General features: G+C 48.1%; 1 protein-coding gene across 1 annotated transcript in view; it reads right to left on the bottom strand.

Annotated features, from left to right (window-relative positions):
* LOC141060773 (chromaffin granule amine transporter-like) overlaps nucleotides 1–17,160 on the bottom strand; it is a 116,922-nt gene extending 99,762 nt beyond the window's left edge. Inside the window, exon 1 of the mRNA XM_073557126.1 lies at nucleotides 17,030–17,160. Coding sequence (XP_073413227.1) covers nucleotides 17,030–17,135 — 106 coding nt within the window. The 5' untranslated portion in view covers nucleotides 17,136–17,160. The remainder of the gene's footprint in view (nucleotides 1–17,029) is intronic.
* Nucleotides 17,161–26,813: the final 9,653 nt, after the last annotated feature.

The following is a 26,813-nucleotide window of genomic DNA, read 5'->3' as shown; positions in this document are numbered from 1 at the left end:
GCCCACTCAGGGTTAAAAATGTCCTTGAACAAGCACTATGTGCACAAACATTCTCCTGGAGTCTTCCTCTCCGGGCCCTCATCAGCCCAGACTAACCATGAAGTTCAGCTATTTAAGCTCAGACCATGTGACTCCTCAACCACATGACTGATCACATTGACTGTGACATCACCAAGGTGCAGTCAGCACACAGTGATGCCGACTCTGTATGTGGAGATATGGGGGAACATTCTCCCACCCACTCTATGAATGTCCCCCTAGAAACTAGCCCATAACATAAGTTAACTTAACCTTCACAACACTTACTGTGCTGAAGGAAACAAAACTGTGCTGAAGTGAAACATATCTCCCCTCTATTACATTACCAGTGACTGTCACATATTCCCCCTGTCTGGCCAAAGCCGGGGGGGTTTGGCACCATCTCTTGTTAAGCAAGGGAGTCTGGATAGGGCATCTGCGTTCCCATGCAGCTTCCCTGGCCTGTGCTTGACATGAAACTTAAAATCCTACAGTGCTAAAAACCATCTAGTCAGTCGAGCATTCTTTCCCTTCCTTTCCATCATCCATCTCAGGGGCACCTACTCCGATACAAGCCTGAACTTATGGCCTAGCAGGTAGTACATCAGGGTGTCAATCGCCTACTTGATTGCCAAGCATTCTTTCTCCACGATGGCATAGTTCTTCTAACAGGAGGAGAGTTTCCTTCTCACCCCCGCTGGGCGTGGTCTTTGTTGTCCTTTCTCATTCTCGGGTCCTCTACCAGAAGCCTGGTAGTTTGAGGGTTCTGCACAGGATCTTAGTTGTTCCCAGTATTGTGCATTTCTGGACAGAGAGCTCAGATGTTGCTCCTGGGATCTGTTGTAGCCATTCTTCCAACTTAGGGGTCACTGCTCCAAGTGCTCCTATCACCACTGGAATCACTGTTGCCTTCACCTTCCACATATTCTCCAGTTCTCTGTTGTGAGTTCATTTTCCCCTTCACCATTTAGGTCTGATGAACTCCCTCTTCTGGTGAAGGAAGGTAGTGAGGCTGATTACCAAGCATCTGGGTATGATGATGATGACTGGGTGACGGGAATTGCTGACTGGATATAAGGCAGCCGACGCCCTTCTGCCTTGCTGGTGATCTCTCTGAGAGATTCTAGGAGACCAGTCTGATTTCTGCTCCTCAAAAGCTAAGTTTTCTGCACTGCTTTTTGCATTTGTGTTTTGTTTTGTTTTGCCTTGTTTTTCTGTATTTCTGCCATTCCCTGCTGGGGTGAGTTGAATTCCTTTTTGCTCTGTCTTCAGAAAATACCTGAGTGCTGATATAGTCTTTTTGAAGCCTAGCGTCTTCAGGGTCTTTTGCCCTATCAGCCTGTTGGCCCTTGTTTTGATAGGGTTTTTGGCGGATTGCAGACAGCAGCTTTCCTATCCTGTCCTATTTAGTTAGCTTGGGCCCCATCATTTGCTCAGCCTATCTTTCTATCTGTGTGAGTGTTTTTTCATCTTGCTTCACCGTCATTATATGTTGGGGGCTGACTATTGCTTTGGGGTCTGCTCTGGGGCAGTTTAGATTTCCCTTTCTGTCTTTAGGCTATGTAGTTCTCTGGCTGTGATCGAGGGGTCTAGGGCACCGTAGGAACCCCCCACGGCTACTGCTAGTTGTTGTTGATAGGTTCAGGGGTCTGCAATCCGATAGCTGCCAACTTCTCTGGTTTTCTGGACGTAGCTAGTATTTCTGTTTTTGCCTCCTACGGTGACTCATTCATAACAGAATCACCAGCCATACCGCAGATCCTAGGGTACTCAATAGCAGGAAAGAATTGTAAAAAAAAAAAAAAAAAAGTGTGTATATTTTTTCCTCTATATCTCTGAGGCCGTAGGGGGAATTTTTTTTACTCTCAATGGAGATAAAGCAATTGTCTGATCGTGTGGAGCAGCTCACTGCGGAAGTGCGGGGAATTTCCGCCTACCTTGCTCATTCACATGCTGCTGAACCAAAGATCCCTACTCCTAATGTGTTTTTTGGGGATCGGTCTAAATTTTTGAATTTCAAAAATAATTGTAAATTATTTTTTGCCTTGAAGCCTAACTCGTCAGGGAGCTCCGCGCAGCAGGTTAAAATTGTCATCTCTTTGCGGCGTGACGATCCCCAGGATTGGGCGTTTTCTTTGAAACCAGATGATCCTATTCTGACTAATGTGAACGCATTTTTTCAAGCCTTGGGGTTGTTGTATGACGAACCTAATGCTATTGATCAGGCTGAAAAGATCCTGTTGGCATTGAGCCAGGGTCGAGATACTGCAGAATTGTACTGTCAAAAATTCCGAAAGTGGGCGGTCCTTACTACCTGGAATGATAATGCCTTGGCAGCTCTCTTTCGGAAGGGTTTGTCAGAAGCCGTAAAAGATACTATGGTGGGATTTCCTGTTCCCTCTGGTCTTGACGATTCTATGTCATTGGCCATTCAGGTTGATCGGCGTTTACGTGAACGCAGGACTGCACGAGAGGTGTTGCCACCTGTTGAACAAGTGTCTGAACCTATGCAATGTGATAGAGTTTTGTCCAGGGAGCAACGTCAGGAGTTCAGAAGGCGTAATAAGCTGTGTTTTTTTTTTGTGGAGATGCCTCGCATATTATTTCTGTCTGTCCTAAACGAGAGAAACGTTTTGCACACACGTTTTCTGTGGGTCGTGTTCAACCTAAGTTTCTTCTGGCAATTACTCTGATCTGCTCCCTGTCCACATTTTCCGCCAAGGCTTTTGTGGATTCGGGAGCAGCCCTGAACCTAATGGACTTGGATTTTGCTAAACGTTGTGGATTTCCGATGACACCTCTGCGGACGCATATCCCTTTGAGAGGGATTGATGCCACTCCTTTGGCAAAAAATGAACCTCAGTTTTGGACCCAGGTGGTAATGCGGGTCGCCCCAGACCATCAAGAGAATTGCAGATTTTTGGTGTTGCATAATTTGCATGATACCATTGTTCTGGGGTTTCCCTGGTTGCAAATTCATAATCCAGTTTTGGATTGGAAATCTGTGTCTGTGGTGAGTTGGGGTTGCCGGTGTACCTTTAGTGAGGCTCCGTTTTTTTCCACCTCTCCTCAGTCGCATGATGTTCCTTACTATTTGGCGGACTTTTATGATGTATTTAGTGAGAATGAGTCTGAGTCTTTGCCTCCTCATAGGAGTTATGACTGTGCAATTGAACTGAGCCCGGGATGTAAATTTCCCAAGGGTCGGCTCTTCAATTTATCTGTACCCGAGCACGAGGTTATGCGATCCTATATTAAGGAGGCATTGGAGAAGGGTCATATTAGACCATCCTCTTCACCCTTAGGTGCTGGTTTTTTTTTCATGGCCAAAAAGGATGGTTCATTAAGGCCTTGTATTGATTATCGTGCCCTCAGCAAAATTACTAATAAATATCAGTATCCGTTATCCCTGATTTCGGATCTATTCTCCAGAGTTAAAGGTGCTTGCTGGTTCACCAAGCTTGACCTCAGGGGGGCGTATAATCTTATCCGCATTAAGCATGGGGATGAATGGAAGACGGCGTTTAATACTCCGGAGGGACATTTTGAGTACCCGGTGATGCCTTTTGGGCTCACTAATGCCCCTTCTGTCTTCCAGTGCTTCATGAACGACATTTTCCGAGACTTTGTGGATAAGTTTTTGATTATCTATCTGGATGATATTTTGATCTTCTACAAGGATTGGGATTCTCATGTGGAACATGTTCGGACTGTGTTCCGGATCTTGAGGGAGAATTCCCTGTATGTCAAAGGATTGAAATGCCTTTTTGGGGTACAGAGGATTTCTTTTTTGGGATTTATTTTGTCTCCGTCAACTATTGAAATGAACCCGGCCAAGGTACAGGCCATTTATGATTGGTTTCAGCCCACTTCTTTGAAGGCCCTCCAGAAGTTTTTGAGTTTTGCTAATTTTTATCGGAAATTTATAGCAAAATTTTCTAGTATTGCCAAGCCATTGACTGATCTGACTAAGAAGGGTGCTGATGTGTTGAATTGGTCTCCAGAGGCTGTTTCTTCCTTTCAGGAGCTGAAGCGAAGATTCACTTCTGCCCCGGTTTTGCGGCAACCTGATGTCTCACTCCCGTTCCAGGTAGAGGTGGACGCTTCTGAGATTGGTGCAGGAGCTGTTTTGTCCCAAAAGGATCCTGTAACATCTAAAATGAATCCCTGTGCTTTGTTTTCCCGAAAGTTCTCTCCATCTGAACGTGACTATGATGTGGGGAATCGGGAACTGCTAGCCATGAAATGGGCATTTGAGGAGTGGAGACATTCGTTGGAGGGAGCTAAACATCAAGTCGTGGTCCTCACTGACCACAAGAATTTGATTTACCTGGAGTCGGCCAAACGCTTGAACCCTAGATAGGCTAGGTGGGCCTTGTTTTTTTACACGTTTTGATTTTGTGGTCTCTTTTCTTCCTGGCACTAAGAATGTCAAGGCTGACGCTCTCTCTAGGAGCTTCTTTGCTGATTCTCCTGTGGTGACCAAGCCTGCTACCATCTTAGGCGAAGGGATAGTTCTTTCTGCCATCTCGCCCGATTTGAGACGTGCTCTGGAAGAGTTCCAGGAGGACAAACCTGAGCGTTGTCCCAGTGGAAAGTTGTATGTTCCTGACCAGTGGAAGAAGAGGGTGATGTCTGAAGTTCATTGCTCTGCATTGGCTGGTCATCCAGGTATTTTTGGTACTAGAGATCTGGTGAGTCGGTCTTTTTGGTGGCCCGCCTTGTCTTGTGATGTCAGGAATTTTGTACAGTCCTGTGGGACTTGCTCCCGGTCTAAACCTTGTTCTCGCTCTAGTGGGTTGTTGATGCCTTTGCCGTTGCCTAGGAGGCCATGGACCCATATTTCAATGGATTTCATCTCTGATATGCCTGTCTCTCAGAGAATGACTGTTATTTGGGTGATTTGTGATAGGTTCTCTAAGATGGTTCATCTTGTACCACTCCCTAAGTTGCCATCTTCCTCTGAGTTGGTGCCCCTGTTTTTGCAACAGGTGGTTCGCTTGCACGGGATTCCTGAGAACATTGTATCTGACAGAGGAGTTCAGTTTGTGTCTAGATTTTGGAGGGCTTTCTGTTCCAAGCTGGGAATTCAGTTGTCCTTCTCCTCTGCTTTTCACCCTCAGACCAATGGGCAGACGGAGAGAACAAACCAGACCTTGGAGTCGTATTTGAGATGTTTTATTTCCGCTGATCAGGATGATTGGGTTTCATTTTTGCCCTTGGCCGAATTTGCTTTAAATAATAGAGCTAGTTCTGCCACTTTGATGTCACCTTTTTTTTTTGTGACTTTGGGTTTCATCCTCGATTTTCTTCAGGGCAGGTGGAGCCTTTTGCCTGCCCAGGTGTTGACACTGTGGTGGAGAGAATGCACCAGATCTGGGACCAAGTAGTGGATAAGTTGTCTCTCTCCCAGGAAAAGGCCCAGCGGTTTTCCAACCGACATAGGACCATTGGTCCCCAGTTTAAGGTTGGTGATATGGTGTGGTTATCATCAAAAAATATCGCTATGAAGGTGGCTTCTCCTAAGTTTCAGCCTAGATTTATTGGACCTTACAGGATTTTGGAGATTATTAATCCGGTCTCTTTTCGTTTGGCTCTTCCTGTCACATTTAAAATCCATAATGTGTTTCATAAGTCCTTGTTGAAGAGGTTTGTTGAACCAGTAGTTCCTGGGGTGGCACCTCCGGACCCTGTATTGGTTGAAGGTAACATGGAATATGAGGTAGAGAAGATACTGGATTCCCGTCTGGCTAGACGGAGACTCCAGTATTTGGTTAAGTGGAAGGGTTATGGTCAGGAGGATAATTCCTGGGTCTCTGCCTCTGATATTCATGCCAAAAGATTGGTGCGTGCCTTTCATCGGGCTCACCCTGATCACCCTGGTGGCGTGGATGAGGGTTCGGTGACCCCTCCTCAAGGGGGAGGTACTGTTGTGAGTTCATTTTCCCCTTCACCATTGAGGTCTGATGAACTCCCTCTTCTGGTGAAGGAAGGTAGTGAGGCTGATTACCAAGCACCTGGGTATGATGATGATGACTGTGTGACGGGAATTGCTGACTGGATATAAGGCAGCCGACGCCCTTCTGCCTTGCTGGTGATCTCTCTGAGGGATTCTAGGAGACCAGTCTGATTCCTGCTCCTCAAAAGCTAAGTTTTCTGCACTGCTTTTTGCATTTGTGTTTTTTTTTGTTTTGCCTTGTTTTTCTGAATTTCTGCCATTCCCTGCTGGGGTGAGTTGAATTCCTTTTTGCTCTGTCTTCAGAAAATACCTGAGTGCTGATATAGTCTTTTTGAAGCCTAGCGTCTTCAGGGCCTTTCTCCCTATCAGCCTGTTGGCCCTTGTTTTGATAGGGTTTTTGGCAGATTGCAGATAGCAGCTTTCCTATCCTGTCCTATTTAGTTAGCTTGGGCCCCATCATTTGCTCAGCCTATCTTTCTATCTGTGTGAGTGTTTTTTCATCTTGCTTCACCGTCATTATATGTTGGGGGCTGCCTATTGCTTTGGGGTCTGCTCTGGGGCAGTTTAGATTTCCCTTTCTGTCTTTAAGCTATGTAGTTCTCCGGCTGTGATCGAGGGGTCTAGGGCACCGTAGGAACCCCCCACGGCTACTGCTAGTTGTTGTTGATAGGTTCAGGGGTCTGCAATCCGATAGCTGCCAACTTCTCTGGTTTTCTGGACTTAGCTAGTATTTCTGTTTTTGCCTCCTACGGTGACTCATTCATAACAGTTCTCCTTTGAGTCCCTGGTATTTCTCCAGCTTCTCATATTCCTTCTTTCTGATGTTGCTGTCACTTGGTACTGCCTCATCTATTAACATTGCTGTCTTCTGGTCCTTGTCTACTATGACAATGTCTGGTTGGTTAGCCAGAACCTGCTTAACCGTCTGGATCTTGAAGTCCCACAGGATTTTAGCCCTTTCATTCTCCACCACTTTTTCTGGGGTCTCCCACCTGAGCATAGGGGAACTTAGCCCATATGTTGTGCAGATGTTCCTGTATACAATTCCCACTACTTGGTTGTGGCGTTCGGTATACGTTGTTCTTGCATTTTACATCCTGCCACTATGTGTTGGACGGTTTCTGAGGTTTCTTAGCATAGTCTGCACCTTGGGTCTTGTCTTGTGTGGTAGATTCCTGCTTCTATGGATCTGGTACTTAGTGCTTGCTCTTGTTTGTGCCGCTATGATTAGTGCCTCTGTGCTTTCTTGGAGTCCAGCTTTCTCCAGCCATTGGTAAGATTTCTCCATGTCAGCCACCTCCGTTATCAATGGGACCTGTTCTTTTCACTGCATTTTGTTCACGTACCTAGCCCGACTTTAACCTTGTCCAAATGATTTAATAAAGGACTATGGTTTTTTAATGGAGTTGAAGAGTGCTGCATTTTTTCCTTCTGGATATTGCTTTGGTGTGATAAAATCAACTGTGGGAGCAATAATAACAAAATGGAAGGCGTACAAGACCACTGATAATCTCCCTTGATCTGGGGCTGCATGCAAGATCTCACCCTGTGGGTTCAAAATGATCACAAGAACGGTGAGCAAAAATCCCAGAACCACACGGGGGTGACTTAATGAATGACCTGCATAGAGCTGGGACCACCGTAACAAAGGCTACCATCAGGAACACACTACTCTGCCAGGAACTCAGATTCAGCAGTGCCAGACGTGTCCCCCCCACTTAAGCCAGTACATGTTCGGGCCCGACGGAAGTTTGATAGAGAGCATTTGGATTATCATATTGGTGCAGTTAATGCATCCCAGACGTGGGTAACAACCTACTCTACGCCTTTCGGTAAGCAGGGCCGGTTTTAGGCAAAGTGGGGCCCTAGGCAAAGTTTAAAATGGGGCCCCAAATGCTAACATACTGCACATCACACAGAAGCATTTCGATTGTATTTACATGCGCTGAGTTCAGGCCGCTAAATGATCAACAAAATTGAAGAAGTCGTTCAATACTTGTTTCCCGGCCTCTTTCCACCGTCTGAGAAAGAATGATGGGGACAGAATGATCACTAATGGATCACTAAGGGAGTGTGCACACGTTGCGGTTTTTGCTGCGGATCCGCAACGGATTTGGCCCTGCGGATCCGCAGCAGTTTCCATGCGGTTTACAGTACCATGTAATCCTATGGAAAACCAAATCCGCCGTGCACATGCTGCGGAAAATTCCGCGCAGATTTGATGCGGTTTATTTTCCGCAGCATGTTACTTCTTTTTTGCGGAACCTCAGCTGCAGTGTACATTCCGGGACATACAAATCAATCAATCTCTCTCTCATCCGCACTGCCAAACCGCACTAGAACCTGCATCAAATCCGCTGTACACATGCTAGGAATCCGCATGTGTTTTACCCTGTGGTTTCTGCCAAGAGATATGGATTCTCTGCAGAAAAAGCCGCAGACTAATCCGCAACGTGTGCACACACCCTAACAGATCACCATACAGTATCATGTTATCAGCAGCACATCTACAGTTTACACCCCATATTCCTCCATATAATATAATCTGCCCCATAGTCCTCCATATAGTATAATACACTCCTCAGTCCTCCATATAGTATAACACACTCCTTATAGCCCTTCATATATAAAAATACACTGCTCAGTCCTCCATATAGTATAGTACACTCCCCATAGTCCTCCATATAGTATAATACACTCCTCATAGCCCTCCATATAGTATAATACACTCCTCAGTCCTCCATATAGTATAATACACTCTTTATAGCCCTCCATATATTAAAATACACTGCTTAAGTCCTCCATATAGTATAATACACTCCCCATAGTCCTCCATATAGTATAATACACTCCTCAGTCCTCCATATAGTATAATACACTCCCCATAGTCCTCCATATAGTATAATACACTCCTCAGTCCTCCATATAGTATAACACACTCTTTATAGCCCTCCATATATTAAAATACACTGCTTAAGTCCTCCATATAGTATAATACACTCCCCATAGTCCTCCATATATTAAAATACACTGCTCAGTCCTCCATATAGTATAATACACTCCCCATAGTCCTCCATATAGTATAATACACTCCTCAGTCCTCCATATAGTATAATACACTCCTCATAGCCCTCCATATATTAAAATACACTGCTCAGTTCTCCATATAGTATAATACACTCCTCATAGTTCTCCATATAGTATAATGCACCACCATAGTCACCCATGTAGTACAATTCACTTTCCATAGCATAATGCACCCCATAGTTCTTCATATAATGTATTCCCCATAGTCCTCGATACAGTATAATGCAGGCAAAATATAGTATAATGCAGCCACCCAATAGAGCATAATGCAGCCACCCCACAGAGTATAATGCAGCCCCGCCATACAATATAATGTAACCCCCATAGAATATAATGCAGCCCCCCTCTTATAGTATAATGCAGCCACCCTTTAGAGAATAATGCAGCTACCCCAGAGTATAATGCAGCCACTCCACAGAATATAATGTAACCCCCCATAGAATATAATGCAGCCCCACCCCCCATATAGTATAATGCAGCCCCTCCATAGAATATATGGCAACCCCCTCATAGGATATAATGCAGCTCCTTATATAGTATAATGTAGCCCCTCCATAGAATACAATGTAGCCCTCCTCATATAGTATAATGCAACCCCCATCGAATATAATAAATATAATACAGCCCCCCCACAGAATATAATGTAGCCCCAAATAGAATATAATACAGCCCACCTCCCCATAGTATATAATGTAGCCCCCCATATTATATAACACAGCCTCTCCTATAGAATATAATGTAAAATGTACCCCCCATGGTATATAACACAGCCGCATAGTATATAGCCCAGCACCACATGGTATATAGCCCAGCACCACATGGTATACAGCCCAGCCCACCATGGTATACAGCCCAGCATGGTATATAGCCCACCATGGTATACAGCCCACTATGGTATAATACAGCCCAGCATGGTATATAGCCCCCCCAGAATGGTATAATACAGCCCAGCATGGTATATAGCCCCCCAGAATGGTATAATACAGCCCAGCTTGGTATATAGCCCCCCAGAATGGAATAATACAGCCCAGTATGGTATAATACAGCCCAGTATATTATAATACAGCCCAGCATGGTATATAGCCCCCCCAGCATGGTATAATACAGCCCAGCATGGCAAATAGTACCCCCCCAGAATGGTGTAATACAGGCCAGCATGGTATAATACAGCCCAGCATGGTATATAGCCCCCCAAAATGGTATAATACAGCCCAGGACGGTATAATACAGCCCAGCATGGTATATAGCCCCCCAGAATGGTGTAATACAGCCCAGCACGGTATAATAAAGCCCAGCATGGTATATAGCTCCCCCAGAATGGTCCAATACAGCCCAGCATGGTCTAATACAGCACAGCATGGTATAATACAGCCCAGCATGGTATATAGCCCCCCCCAGAATGGTATAATACAGCCCAGCACAGTATAATACAGCCCAGCATGGTATATAGCCCCCCAGAATGGTATAATACAGCCCAGCATGGTATATAGCCCCCCAGCATGGGATAATACAGCCCAGCATGGTATATAGCCCCCCCCCAGCATGGTATGATACAGCCCAGCTTGGTATATAGCCCCCCCAGCATGGTATAATACAGCCCAGCATGGTATATAGCCCCCCCAGAATGGTATGATACAGCCCAGCATGGTATATAGCCCCCCAGAATGGTGTAATACAGCCTAGCATGGCATATAGCCCCCCCAGCATGGTATGATACAGCCGAGCATGGTATATAGCCCCCCCAGCATGGTATATAGCCCCCCCAGAATGGTGTAATACAGCCCAGCATGGTACATAGCTCCCCCAGCATGGTATGATACAGCCGAGCACGGTATATAGCCCCCCCGCATGGTATAATACAGCCCAGCATAGTATATAGCCCCCCCAGCATGGTATAATACAGCCCAGCATGGTATATAGCCCCCCCAGCATGGTATGATACAGCCCAGCATGGTATATAGGTCCCCAGCATGGTATGATACAGCCTAGCATGGTATATAGCCCCCCAGCATGGTATGATACAGCCCAGCATGGTATATAGCCCCCCCAGCATGGTATGATGCAGCCGAGCATGGTATTTAGCCCCCCCAGCATGGTATAATACAGCCCAGCATGGTATATAGCCCCCCAGCATGGTATAATACAGCCCAGCATGGTGTATATCCCCCCCAGCATGGTATGATACATCCCAGCATGGTATATAGCCCCCCAGTATGGTATGATACAGCCCAGCATGGTATATAGCCCCCCAGTATGGTATGATACAGCCGAGCATGCAGGGCCGGCTCCAGGTTTTTGAGGGCCCCGGGCGAAAAAGTCTCAGTTGGCCCCCCTTAACACATACCACGACTCATGCCGTGTGACATACGTGGTGACGGCCAAAAACGGACTTCTCTCTGTGTGGATCACACAGACACGCATGTGATCCACACGGACACTCGCTCTGTGGCAAAACACGTTCATGTGATGGAGGCTACTGATTAGTAGTGTACGCATGAAAGAAAGAAGAGAGGGGAAATAAGGAACAGAGAAAGAAAGAGAGAATGGAAGGAAGAACAGAGAAAGATACAGAGAAAGAAAGAAAGAAAGAAAGAAAGAAAGAGAAAGAAAGAAAATAAAGAACAGAGAGAGAAAGAAAAGAACAGAGAGAAAGAGAAAGAAAGAGGGTAAAGAAAGAAAGAACAGATAGAGAAAGAAAGAGGGGAAAGAAAAAAAGAACAGAGAGAGAAAGAAAGAAAGAAAGAAAGAAAGAAAGAGAAAGAAAGAAAGAGGGGAATAAAGAACAGAGAGGGAGAGAAAAAAGGGGAAAGAATGGAGAGAAAAAGAGTTGACAGAAAAAAAGAACAGGGAGAGAGAGAAAAAGAAGGAGGGGAAAGAAAGAACAGAGAGGTAGAGAGAAAAAGAAAGAGGGGAAAGAACAGAGAGGAAGAGGGGAAAGAAAGAACAGAGAGAGAGAAAGAAAGAGAGGAAAGAGAGAACAGACAGAGAGAAAGAACAGAGACAGAAAGAAAGAGAACAGAGAGAGAGAAAAAAAGATTAGAGAGAAAGAACAGAGAGAGAAAAAAACAGAGAAAGAAAAATTCTATAAAGATACCATAGCAGCCCAGCTCCCATTGTAGTGCCCACCTGAGCCTCCTGGTGCAGGACATATCATGATCCGCTCACATGGCCGACATCCCCGATTCCAAGGCGATCTCGCTGTCCGCTGTCAGAGGAGGACACAGTGATGGATCTGAAGCATTCCCTGAAGTGCCTCCATGGTTCCGTCACAATCTCCTACTGAAATTACCTAATTTCTGGTCAGCTTCCAGCACGTCACTTCCGGTAGAACGTTATGTGCAAGTTTTAAATTGCTCCTTGGGGCTCCGCTGTGTACTCCTGTGTCCCGCGGGGAAAGTAAGCTCCCGGCTGGGGCAGTCTCTCTCTCAAAATCGGGATTGTCTCGCTGCATCCGGGACAGTTTGGACTTGGGTGGTATAAATACTCCCCACCATACACCTCATACATGCACGGCTCCGCTTTGTATGCCTCGTACACACACGGCTCCGCTCCGTACACCCCCGGCTCTGCTCCGCTCCATAAACACACGGCTCAGCTCCGTACACACAGGGCTCCGTTCCGTACATCTCGTACACACACGGCTCTGCTCCATACACCTCGTACACACACGGCTTCGCTCCGTACACCTCGTACACACACGGCTCTGCTCCGTACACCTCGTACACACACGGCTCTGCTCAGTACACCTCGTACACACACGGCTCCGCTCCGTACAACCTGTAAATCCCTCCTGACCCCACCCAAGAACACACACGGCTATGCTACATCCACCTTGTTAAACCCCTCCCTGACCCCACACAAGTATACACACGGCTCTGCTACATCCACCTTGTAAAACCCCTCCCTGACCCCACACAAGTACACACACGGCTCTGCTACATCCACCTTGTAAACCCCTCCTGACCCCACACAAGTACACACACGGCTCTGCTACATCCACCTTGTTAAACCCCTCCCTGACCCCACACAAGTACACACACGGCTCTGCTACATCCACCTTGTAAACCCCTCCTGACCCCACACAAAGTACACACACGGCTCTGCTACATCCACCTTGTAAAACCCTCCTGACCCCACACAAGTACACACACGGCTCTGCTACATCCACCTTGTTAAACCCCTCCCTGACCCCACACAAGTACACACACGGCTCTGCTACATCCACCTTGTTAAACCCCTCCAGACCCCACACAAGTACACACACGGCTCTGCTACATCCACCTTGTAAACCCCTCCTGACCCCACACAAGTACACACACGGCTCTGCTACATCCACCTTGTTAAACCCCTCCCTGACCCCACACAAGTACACACACGGCTCTGCTACATCCACCTTGTTAAACCCCTCCAGACCCCACACAAGTACACACACGGCTCTGCTACATCCACCTTGTAAAACCCCTCCTGACCCCACATATAAGTACACACACGGCTCTGCTACATCCACCTTGTTAAACCCCTCCTGACCCCACACAAAGTACACACACGGCTCTGCTACATCCACCTTGTTAAACCCCTCCCTGACCCCACACAAGTACACACACGGCTCTGCTACATCCACCTTGTTAAACCCGTCCCTGACCCCACACAAGTACACACACGGCTCTGCTACATCCACCTTGTAAAACCCCTTCTTGACCCCACACAAGTACACACACGGCTCTGCTACATCCACCTTGTAAACCCCTCCCTGACCCTACATATAAGTACACACACGGCTCTGCTACATCCACCTTGTTAAACCCCTCCAGACCCCACACAAGTACACACACGGCTCTGCTACATCCACCTTGTAAAACCCCTCCTGACCCCACATATAAGTACACACACGGCTCTGCTACATCCACCTTGTTAAACCCCTCCAGACCTCACACAAGTACACACACGGCTCTGCTACATCCACCTTGTAAAACCCCTCCTGACCCCACATATAAGTACACACACGGCTCTGCTACATCCACCTTGTTAAACCCCTCCAGACCCCACACAAGTACACATACGGCTCTGCTACATCCACCTTGTAAAACCCCTCCTGACCCCACATATAAGTACACACACGGCTCTGCTACATCCACCTTGTTAAACCCCTCCTGACCCCACACAAAGTACACACACGGCTCTGCTACATCCACCTTGTTAAACCCCTCCCTGACCCCACACAAGTACACACACGGCTCTCCTACATCCACCTTGTTAAACCCCTCCCTGACCCCACACAAGTACACACACGGCTCTGCTACATCCACCTTGTAAAACCCCTCCCTGACCCCACACAAGTACACACACGGCTCTGCTACATCCACCTTGTAAACCCCTCCCTGACCCCACATATAAGTACACACACGGCTCTGCTACATCCACCTTGTTAAACCCCTCCTGACCCCACACAATTACACACACGGCTCTGCTACATCCACCTTGCTAAACCCCTCCCTGACCCCACACAAGTACACACACGGCTCTGCTACATCCACCTTGTAAAACCCCTCCCTGACCCCACACAAGTACACACACGGCTCTGCTACATCCACCTTGTAAACCCCTCCTGACCCCACACAAAGTACACACACGGCTCTGCTACATCCACCTTGTAAACCCCTCCTGACCCCACACAAGTACACACACGGCTCTGCTACATCCACCTTGTTAAACCCCTCCAGACCCCACACAAGTACACACACGGCTCTGCTACATCCACCTTGTAAAACCCCTCCTGACCCCACATATAAGTACACACGGCTCTGCTACATCCACCTTGTTAAACCCCTCCTGACCCCACACAAAGTACACACACGGCTCTGCTACATCCACCTTGTTAAACCCCTCCCTGACCCCACACAAGTACACACACGGCTCTGCTACATCCACCTTGTTAAACCCCTCCCTGACCCCACACAAGTACACACACGGCTCTGCTACATCCACCTTGTACGGCTCTGCTACATCCACCTTGTAAACCCCTCCCTGACCCCACATATAAGTACACACACGGCTCTGCTACATCCACCTTGTTAAACCCCTCCTGACCCCACACAATTACACACACGGCTCTGCTACATCCACCTTGCTAAACCCCTCCATGACCCCACACAAGTACACACACGGCTCTGCTACATCCACCTTGTAAAACCCCTCCCTGACCCCACTGTCTCACACATAAACGTTACCTCATTCATCCAGACCAGCACCATAATGAAAAGCGGCCAGCACAGTAGAGTCCTGCAGCCACCCTGATCATGTGACCCGACTCCTCCCCTCCTGTGACCTCATCACAGGTCCTGTGTCGGCACCGCACACAAGATTACAGCCGAAGGAAGCGATGATCATTGCTGGCTGTAAGGGGCTGCGTCACTGCGTGGGTCCCTCGCGGAGGGCGCAGGATGGGGTTAGTACATGGGGGCGTGGCGGCGGCCGGCGGGTATCCCAGATAGCGTGAGTGGGCCCTCCCATCTCGCCAGGGCCCCAGCACTTGCCCGGGTGCTGACGCCGGCCCTGCGAGCATGGTATATAGCCCCCCCAGCATGGTATGATACAGCCCAGCATGGTAAAATACAGCCCAGCATGGTATAATACAGCCCAGCATGGTATATAGTCCCCCCAGAATGATATAATACAGCACAGCATGGTATATAGCCCCCCAGCATGGTATGATACAGCCGAGCATGGTATATAGTCCCCCCAGCATGGTGTAATACAGCCCAGCATGGTATATAGATCCCCAACATGGTATATAGCCCCCCCCAGAATGGTATAATACAGCCCAGCATGGTGTATAGCCCCCACAGCATGGTATGATACAGCTGAGCATGGTATATAGTCCCCCCAGAATGGTATGATACAGCCCAGCATGGTATATAGTCCCCCCAGCATGGTATGATACAGCCCAGCATGGTATAATACAGCCCAGCATGGTATATAGTCCCCCCAGCATGGTATGATACAGCCCAGCATGGTATATAGTCCCCCCAGCATGGTATGATACAGCCCAGCATGGTATAATACAGCCCAGCATGGTATATAGTCCCCCCAGCATGGTATGATACAGCCCAGCATGGTATATAGTCCCCCCAGCATGGCATGTAGTCCCCACAGCATGGTATGATACAGCCGAGCATGGTATATAGCTCCCCCCAGCATGGTATGATACAGCCGAGCATGGTATATAGTCCCCCCAGCATGGTGTAATACAGCCCAGCATGGTATATAGTCCCCCCAGAATGGTATGATACAGCCCAGCATGGTATATAGATCCCCAACATGGTATATAGCCCCCCCCCAGAATGGTATAATACAGCCCAGCATGGTGTATAGCCCCCACAGCATGGTATGATACAGCTGAGCATGGTATATAGCCCCCCCCCCAGAATGGTATAATACAGCCCAGCATGGTGTATAGCCCCCACAGCATGGTATGATACAGCTGAGCATGGTATATAGTCCCCCCAGAATGGTATGATACAGCCCAGCATGGTATATAGATCCCCCCCAGAATGGTATGATACAGCCCAGCATGGTATAATACAGCCCAGCATGGTATATAGTCCCCCCAGCATGGTATGATACAGCCCAGCATGGTATATAGTCCCCCCAGCATGGCATATAGTCCCCACAGCATGGTATGATACAGCCGAGCATGGTATATAGTCCCCCCCCAGCATGGTATGATACAGCCCAGCATGGTATAATACGGCCCAGCATGGTATATAGTCCCCCCAGCATGGTATGATACAGCCGAGCAAGGTATATAGCCCCCTCAGCATGGAATATAGCCCCCCCAGCATGGTATATAGCCCCCCCAGCATGGTATGATACAGCCCAGCATGGTATAATACGGCCCAGCATGGTATATAGCCCCCCAGCATGGTATATAGCCCCCCCAGAGTGGCCCCACGGTCCAGTACTCACACTGATTAAAAAAAAAAAACTCCACCTTCGCCTCGTGCCTGCACTGCTGGCTGCTCCTGTCTCCTCCTGCTCTGTCTGGCACACAGTGAGAGCGCAATGACGTCATCGCGTCCCTGCTGTGTCAGAGGCAGAGCGGGGCATGATGGGAGAGGGAGCATCAGCTGACGCTCTCTCCTCCCATCACTGCCTCCTTCAATGCGGCAGCTGCAGGAGTCGGCGCTGGGGGCAGGCGGGCCCCCCTGCCTCACAGGGGCCCCATAGCGGCTGTGTGATGTGCCGCTGGCTGGGGGCCCCTGGAGGAGCGGGGGCCCTAGGCAGCTGCCTGGTCTGCCTGCCCATAATGCCGACCCTGTCTGTAAGTGACAGTTGAGTCAAAGATTTTTTGGGGCCAATATGTTTAAAGGAGATAGATTTCATCATCCAACTTCCAATGAGTTGTTTTTTATTAGACATTATTTAACATGTTCCAGTGATTATGTGATCTATTTACTGGAATGCCCGTGTAAGTTCTGGTATGTGGGTGAAACCACATGGGATTTTAAAACCTGTGTGAATCAATGCAGATACACAATTAGGAAAAAGAAGCTTGACTTACCTATTCCGAAACATTTTGTAGCAAAAAAAGTCACACTGAAAAAAGTCTAAAATTTCGCATTATTGATCACATACCTCCTTTGAGACGAGGTGGTTATCGGATCAAGTTATTGAAAATAAGAGAGTGGCTTTCGAGGTTGAACACATTGAAACCTTTTGGATTGAATGTGGATTTTAAATTGCAAATAGTCCTTTGAGGTTGAACTGTCACACTCACGGTACAACTAGTCAGGGACAGTGTGACAGGTGTCCAGAGGGACCTGATATAGACAGTAATAGTACAGTGGTTCAGTACTCACAGTATAACCGGGCAGGAGCGCGGCTTTAGAGAAAGGAATCTTGCTCTAGGACCTGCGGTAGGGGAGGAGCGACAGGGAAGCGCTCGATGCCCGCAGGACCTTGTGATCATGTGACCGCGCGACAGAGGGGTGGGCGGAGCTCACCACCGGCCCCCAGCAGCGCCGGTAACAGCGTTGGAGATGGAGCAGAGAGTAAGGAGAAAACCGCAGTCAGACGAGCCAGGAGTCATACACAGGGCGAGCAACAAGGTACCAAGACAAGTATCAGCGCAGGGTCAGGCGTAGCATACGATCATACACAGGATGGCAGCAAAGGTACAGGAGGGGCGATCACAGGGAGGTCAAGACAAAGCCAAGCGGTCATACACAGGATGGGCACGCAGGTACAGAATCACAATCCAAGAGACGTTTACCGTGGTCAAACCGAGTCATACACCGAACAAACATACAGGGACAGGTGAGAGCACAAACGGAGCAGGGTCGAGCACACTCAAACTAGGAGTATAAGCGACAGGGGACGGCACTCCCCTGAAGCTATAAAAACCCTCCCCAGCACCAGAGAGAGGCTCTCCCCATTAACTCCTAAACCACCTGTCCAGTATTCTAAATAAACCATGACAGTACCCCTCCTTCAACGGGGGGCCTCAGGACCCCCAGGTCTCCCCGGGTATCGAGCATGGTACGCTCTAACCAGGCGATCCGCGTGTACCAACCTGGCTGGTACCCACGACCGATCCTCCAGACCATACCCCTTCCAATGGACCAGATATTGCAGTGAACCGCGTACCCACCGGGACTTGCACTTCAAATTCCATATGACCGTTCACCGACACAGGAGGCGGTAGAGACGTAGGTTCCTCTACCACCGAGCCTACCGGTTTAAGTAGGGACCTATGGAAAACGTTATGCAGTTTCAAAGATGAAGGGAGGCGTAAGCGATAGGCCACCGGGTTAATCACTTCAGTTACAGTCATATGTAAAAGTTTGGGCACCCCTATTAATGTTAACCTTTTTTCTTTATAACAATTTTGGTTTTTGCAACAGCCATTTCAGTTTCATATATCTAATAACTGATGGACTCAGTTATATTTCTGGATTCAAATGAGGTTTATTGTACTAACAGAAAATGTGCAATCTGCATTTAAACAAAATTTGACCGGTGCAAAAGTATGGGCACCCTTATCATTTTCTTGATTTGAACACTCCTAACTACTTTTTACTGACTTCCTGAAGCACTAAATTGGTTTTGTATCCTCATTAAGCTTTGAACTTCATAGCCAGGTGTATCAAATCATGAGAAAAGGTATTTAAGGTGGCCACTTGCAAGTAGTTCTCCTATTTGATTCTCCTATGAAGAGTGGCATCATGGGCTCCTCAAAACAACTCTCAAATGATCTGAAAACAAAGATTATTCAGCATATCTTTTCAGGGGAAGGATACAAAAAGTTGTCTCAGAGATTTAACCTGTCAGTTTCCACTGTGAGGAACATAATAAGGAAATGGAAGAACACAGGTACAGTTCTTGTTAAGCCCAGAAGTGGCAGGCCAAGAAAAATATCAGAAAGGCAGAGAAGAAGAATGGTGAGAACAGTCAAGGACAATCCACAGACCACCTCCAAAGACCTGCAGCATCATCTTGCTGCAGATGGTGTCACTGTGCATCGGTCAACAATACAGCGCACTTTGCACAAGGAGAAGCTGTATTGGAGAGTGATGCGAAAGAAGCCGTTTCTGCAAGCACACCACAAACAGAGTCGCCTGAGGTATGCAAAAGCACATATGGACAAGCCAGTTACATTTTGGAAGAAGGTCCTGTGGACTGATGAAACAAAGATTGAGTTGTTTGGTCATACAAAAAGGCGTTATGCATGCGCTGTATTGTTGACCGATGCACAGTGACACCATCTGCAGCAAGATGATGCTGCAGGTCTTTGGAGGTGGTCTGTGGATTGTCCTTGACTGTTCTCACCATTCTTCTTCTCTGCCTTTCTGATATTTTTCTTGGCCTGCCACTTCTGGGCTTAACAAGAACTGTACCTGTGTTCTTCCATTTCCTAACTGCTACTCACAGTGGAAACTGACAGGTTAAATCTCTGAGACAACTTTTTGTATCCTTCCCCTGAAAAGCTATGTTGAATAATCTTTGTTTTCAGATCATTTGAGAGTTGATTTGAGGAGCCCATGATGCCACTCTTCATAGGAGAATCAAATAGGAGAACTACTTGCAAGTGGCCACCTTAAATACCTTTTCTCATGATTTGATACACCTGGCTATGAAGTTCAAAGCTCAATGAGGTTACAAAACCAATTTAGTGCTTCAGGAAGTCAGTAAAAAGTAGTTAGGAGTGTTGAAATCAAGAAAATGATAAGGGTGCCCATACTTTTGCACCGGTCAAATTTTGTTTAAATTCAGATTGCACATTTTCTGTTAGTACAATAAACCTCATTTGAATCCAGAAATATAACTGAGTCCATCAGTTATTAGATATATGAAACTGAAATAGCTGTTGCAAAAACCAAAATTGTTATAAAGAAAAAAGGTTAACATTAATAGGGGTGCCCAAACTTTTACATATGACTGTATCACTTTGGGGCCAATGAATTTGGGACCCAACTTGGCGGAGGGCAATTTTAAAGTTATGTTTCATGTGGAGAGCCACACCTTATCCCCACAATGTAAAGACTGACCCGGGTCCCTCTTATTGTCTGCAAAGTGTTTGTATTTCCCTTGTGCTTTGCAAATGTTATCACGAACCTTCGACCAAAGATCACTTATCCTGCTGACAGTGTCCTCGGCCCCCGGACAGTTAGAATCCAAGCGTGAAAACTCACCAAAATGAGGGTTCAAACCGAAATTAATAAAAAACGGAGACCTACCAGTGGATTGGTTAATTCGGTTGTTGAACGCGAACTCCGCCAATGGCAAGGCATCGCACCAGTCGTCCTGCAACGTTGAAGTCAAACACCGGAGGATCTGTTCCAGGGACTGATTGGTGCGCTCCGTTTGTCCATTGCTCTCTGGGTGGTAAGCTGAGGAGAAAGATAGAGATATCCCCAACTTCCTGCATAAAGCCTGCCAAAATTTCGCTACAAATTGTGTCCCCCTATCAGATACAATATTAGTGGGTACACCATGGAGATGAACAATTTGGGAAAGGAAGTGTCTCGAAAGAACCTCAGCTGTCGGTAACTTGGCCATGGGTACGAAATGTGCCAACTTAGAAAATCTTTCCACAATTACCCAAATTACTGTTTTACCCCGGGATGGAGGGAGATTGGTGATGAAGTCCATGGACAGATGAGTCCAAGGTCTTCTCGGAATTGGCAAAGGTACTGTGGCGCCCCTGAGGCTCAGTCGCCACAGATGTACTGCACCTTCTCCTAAGGTGTAGTGCCCCACCAACTAGGTAGGTTGGGAACTCCTTTCCACACTCCAACACCTGCATCCCACACACAGGATAGTTCAGTAGGTCCGCCTAGCAGCTTCAGGCTGGGGGTAGCAGAGCACCCTTCGTGGAACCCTGCTTCATAACACAAGATGTGCTGGGAGGTGGGTGGAGTTAGTATAAAAGAGAGGGAAAGTTGAGGATAGTAGGTCAGTCTGACAGGAGGTCAGGCGAGAGGAGTTCAGTTCTGAAGTTAGTTTTGAGTTCAGTTTGAGTTCAGTTTAGAAAGAGTGCTGCAGCTGCCTCAGTGATCTGAGCCAGCTGGCACGGGAAAGAGAAGAGAAGGAGAAAGACGTAGACCTGCAACCTAAGCTTCCATAAGAGGGCGAAGGAACAGTGCGGAATGAAGGAGTAGGAGAAAAGAGGAGTTGTGGGTTGGAGGAGGAACCCTGCCTATAGGTTCTCAGCGCAAGGCCGGGGCCCGGTCCCCGAGGTTGTATGGACACTTATGGTTCTGCAGCAGACACCAGTGGAGTAGTTGGCTGTAAATGCACTACTCCCATCCAAGACTTGGGACACAACAGCAACCGATTTGCAAGCCAGGACTCTGAGAGGAGTCCCCGATAGAGGCTACAGCTGTCTGTCATACAAGTAAGGTTCTAGGAACATCTGACAGGAGGAATTCCAGAGAACTACGGTACTGGTGCTCTTCACATTAAAAGGCGCAATAGAGGAGTCGTTCAGCGAAGGCACATGTTGGCGGAGTGTTGGAGAGGAGAACCCTGACTTACCCGGGAGGTTGATTGAGTCTCTACCCCGGAGGACACGGCACGGAGGCGGGCACCAGTGGGTACCACGAACTGTGAGTAAAGCTTTGAAACTACAAGCCCTGGTGTCCTCCATTCATTCGTCGCAAACACCTTCAGCACCGCTACATCTGGGTACCAGCATCCACACCGTTCTGCACCTATCTTCATCCATAGCGCCTACACTGCCCTGGGACTACAGCTCCACCTGTGGGGAGCTACACCATCTTTGCTGCATCACACCATCAGTTCCAGTGGATCTGCATGCAGCGTTGGCTCAACATCTTACTTGCCAAACACCACGGGTGGCGTCACGAACTATTCAACTAAGCTATAACACTATTGACATCACCGCCATTGATATTGGGCGCCCAGGGCCACGGACCGGGTCACCGCTGCTGTGACACATCCCCCGGACACCGGCCCGGTACCGAGTACCCCGCTGCCCTGGGTGTGAAGGGCGACCCAATTTTGGCATCACGAACAGGATGACGAGACCCGATGCCATCGGGTTCTGTGTGCATGACATTTGTGAGACTTTGTGCTTTTGAAAATGTACAGAAGACCAAATTTAATAGACTGTAAAATGGACGTTAGAAATGGCCGCTGGTGCGGAGAAGAAGGGCGTGAAGAGATGGGAGGTCCTAAGAAAAGACCGCGAAGAGTATTGGGCCTTCCCTACCTGAATTACTGTTACAGATACATGACCCACCCCCCGAGGGGTACGCATCCTGGCTTGGTATGGAGGCGCTGGAAGAAGACGCCGCCCCCGGAAGGAGGGGCAGAAGAAGCCAGTGGTGGGAAAGGGGCCAAGGCAGGAAGAAGAACGCGAGAACGCCATTTTGGAGAGTGAGGGAAGGAGGCCTGCGGAGCGCGGGGAAACGGATATCCCCGGCTCCATGGCTGAAGGCTCCGACCCCGTCCCTGAGATGAACCGCCAGCAGCTGGAGGATTACATCGGCCAGCCGACGTGCCATCTGCGACTGAGGCAGGAGGTCTTATGGAGGCTGAGCAGGCCGCACGCCCCGGAGGGGCCTACACCGGCAGTGATCGCCGCTGCTGCACCCGAGCTTCCCCGGGCAGATTCTGTGAAGCCTGTCGCCGCCATCACACCACCGGCAGCATCCGAAGCCCCTTTGCTGCTGCCACAAGAAGAATTATATGAAGCCCCGGGAGCTGAAGCGGAGGAGAAGGAGCTCCCGCCTGGACCTGACGCGGCCGCGCAGGTCCCACTGGAGGCCCCCGCGGACCCGGAGCCACCACCCGCTGCCACTGACCCGCTTCCACCGGCACCGGAGCAGAGATCACACCGTCAGGAGGCCCCAGGTACGTCCGATGTCCCGACACCTGGGAAGGCCCTGGGGTGCACCACGGTCACAGCGGCTAGCCAGGTCGTGCTAGATCTGGTCTGGGACCGGGATACCAACCCCAGGAGGGGACCAGCAATAGAAAATTTACAGTAACTCGTTACCCAGGAGGGTTTGTTTGCACCAGTTGTGCCTTTTTCTATTTTTCTATTTTTGTTATCATGTTTTTCTGGTAGCACTTTTGTTGCCCTGTTTTGATTGGCAGCGTTCTTCAATTTTGAACTAGCGATCATGAACTTGGAGTGATCCAAAAACTCTTACTTGTAAATAGTTGCACCTCTTTAGGTGCCCTCTCTTGGTTTTACATTTAGAGACTCTTTGCGAAGATAATGTTTTTGCATGGACACTTTTCGAAGATGTCTACCTCAAAGGACACTGCATGAGATCCCGGCTGGGAGCGGTGTCCAGCACCTTACAAGAATAACTGTTGAATGTTTTACTGTGAAGTATTTGATAATGTGTTTATTGAGTATTAGTAACTGAGAAATGGCTTTTATAGAAGAATTAGGAATGTCTGATTTAGAGATGAGTGATCTGAATAAAGAATTGAAAGTAGACAGGTGACGGACCAGGTACTTGCGGTCAGCATCTTGCGTCTAGAAGAGACAGTGAAAGTAGAAAAATAAATGTGTACTAGAGAGAAAAATGAGAGAAAATGTGTTACAGAGAATAGCAAAGAATTAAAAATTTTAGATAGAATCTAAGATAGAATTGTTTGTAACGTTCAAGATAAGTACCTCCTATACTAGGAAGATTAGTATAAGAACAGTTGTTATGCATTACAAAATTTTTGCATGTTTCTTTGCTGTCTACTTTGTTATCTTACAGCCCGCGGATGTGCTGTGTTTAACGGGGGGTATGTGGCGCCCCTGAGGCTCAGTCACCACAGACGTACTGCACCTTCTCCTAAGGTGTAGTGCCCCATCAACTAGGTAGGTTGGGAACTCCTTTCCACACTCTAACACCTGCATCCCACACACAGGATAGTTCAGTAGGTCCGCCTAGCAGCTTCAGGCTGGGGGTAGCAGAGCACCCTTCGTGGAACCCTGCTTCGTAACACGAGATGTGCTGGGAGGTGGGAGAAGTTAGTATAAAAGAGAGGGAAAGTTGAGGATAGTAGGTCAGTCTGACGGGAGGTCAGGCGAGAGGAGTTCAGTTCTGAAGTTAGTTTTGAGTTCAGTTTGAGTTCAGTTTAGAAAGAGTGCTGCAGCTGCCCCAGTGATCTGAGCCAGCTGGCACGGGAAAGAGAAGAGAAGGAGAAAGACGTAGACCTGCAACCTAAGCATCCATAAGAGGGCGAAGGAACAGCGTGGAACGAAGGAGTAGGAGAACATAGAGGAGTTGTGGGTTGGAAGAGGAACCCTGCCTATAGGTTCTCAGCGCAAGGCTGGGGCCTGGTCCCCGAGGTTGTATGGGCACTTATGGTTCTGCAGCAGACACCAGTGGAGTAGTTGGCTGTAAATGCACTACTCCCATCCAAGACTTGGGACACAACAGCAACCGATTTGCGAGCCAGGACTCTGAGAGGAGTCCCCGATAGAGGCTACAGCTGTCTGTCATACAAGTAAGGTTCTAGGAATATCTGACAGGAGGAATTCCACAGAACTACGGTACTGGAGCTCTTCAAATTAAAAGGCGCAATAGAGGAGTCGTTCAGGAAAGGCACATGTTGGCGGAGTGTTGGAGAGGAGAACCCTGACATACCCGGGAGGTTGATTGAGTCTCTACCCCGGAGGACACGGCACGGAGGCGGGCACCAGTGGGTACCACGAACTGTAAGTAAAGCTTTGAAACTACAAGCCCTGGTGTCCTCCATTCATTCTTCGCTAACACCTTCAGCACCGCTACATCTGGGTACCAGCATCTATGCCATTCTGCGCCTCTCCTCATCCATTGCACCCACACTGCCCTGGGACTACAGCTCCACCTGTGGGGAGCTACACCATCTTTGCTGCACCACACCATCAGTCCCAGTGGATCTGCATGCAGCGTTGGCTCAACATCTTACTTGCCAAACACCACGGTTGGCGTCACGAACTATTCAACTAAGCTATAACACTATTGACATCACCGCCATTGATATTGGGCGCCCAGGGCCACGGACCGGGTCACCGCTGCTGTGACACATCCCCCTGACACCAGCCCGGTACCGAGTACCCCGCTGCCCTGGGTGTGAGGGGCAACCCAGTACCAATTCCCCGGCCGGCAATGAGAGCTCTTAGAACGGGCACAAACCCCACATGCCATGACATGTTTCTTAATCTCTGCAGACATTAATGGCCACCAAAAGACTCTTTTCACTGCCTAACACATAGCTGCAATACCTGGGTGAGCGCCTAATTTAGAGTCGTGAAATTCTCGCAGGAGATCAGAACGTAAGTGTGGGACAAACAATTTATGAGCAGGTTTGGACATTGGAGCTAAGGATTGAGCCCCAACAATCTCCGGCTCCAATTCCGATGACAGCTCCGCTATAACCACCCCGGGTTGAAGAATGGATGACGGAGGATCAGGGGCAGACAAAGGCTCAAAACTTCATGATAAGGCATCTACTTTCACATTCTTAGATCCAGGACGGAACGTAATAGAGAATTGAAACCGAGAAAAAAAAGTGACCACCGAGCCTGTCTGGGAGTCAATCTTTTGGCAGTTTTGATGTATTCAAGATTTTTGTGATCCGTGATGACTGTAATCGGATGTCCTGCCCCTTCCAAAATATGTCTCCATTCTTCAAACGCCAGCTTAATTGCCAGAAGCTCTCTATTCCCAACATCGTAATTTCTTTCTGCCGGAGAAAAATTTTTGGAAAAGAAAGCACAGGGTCTAAGGTTAGTTAGAGTAGCTGGCCCCTGAGACAATACGGCCCTCACCCCCACCTCGGAGGCATCGACCTCCACAACAAATGGCAAGGATGGGTCAGGTTGCACAAGTATCGGGGCAGACATATCTTCAAGACTAAAAAGGATTGCTTTGCTGGGAGGGACCAATTTTTCATATCGGCCCCTTTGCACGTGAGGTCAGTGAGAGGCTTCACTATCTGTGAAAAGCCTTTAATAAATCTCCGATAATAATTTGCGAATCCCAAGAAACGCTGGAGACCTTTTAGGTCTTGAGGTTGAACCCACTCCGCAATGGCTTGCACTTTCTTGGGATCCATTCGAAACCCCTGTGGTGAAATTATGAGCCCTAAAAAGGTTAGGTCTTGAACAAAAAATGTACATTTTTCTAGTTTTACAAATAATTGATTTTCCCTGAGTCTTTGAAGAACGGTTTTCACATGTAACAAATGAGAATCCTCGTCAGTCGAGTAAATCAGAATATCATCCAAGTAG

The sequence above is a fragment of the Dendrobates tinctorius genome, unplaced genomic scaffold (genome assembly GCF_039654945.1).
Source record: "Dendrobates tinctorius isolate UK_male_01 unplaced genomic scaffold, ASM3965494v1 ptg000245l, whole genome shotgun sequence".
In the NCBI taxonomy this organism is placed as follows: Eukaryota; Metazoa; Chordata; class Amphibia; order Anura; family Dendrobatidae; genus Dendrobates; species Dendrobates tinctorius.
This window is presented reverse-complemented; position numbering and strand designations above follow the sequence as displayed.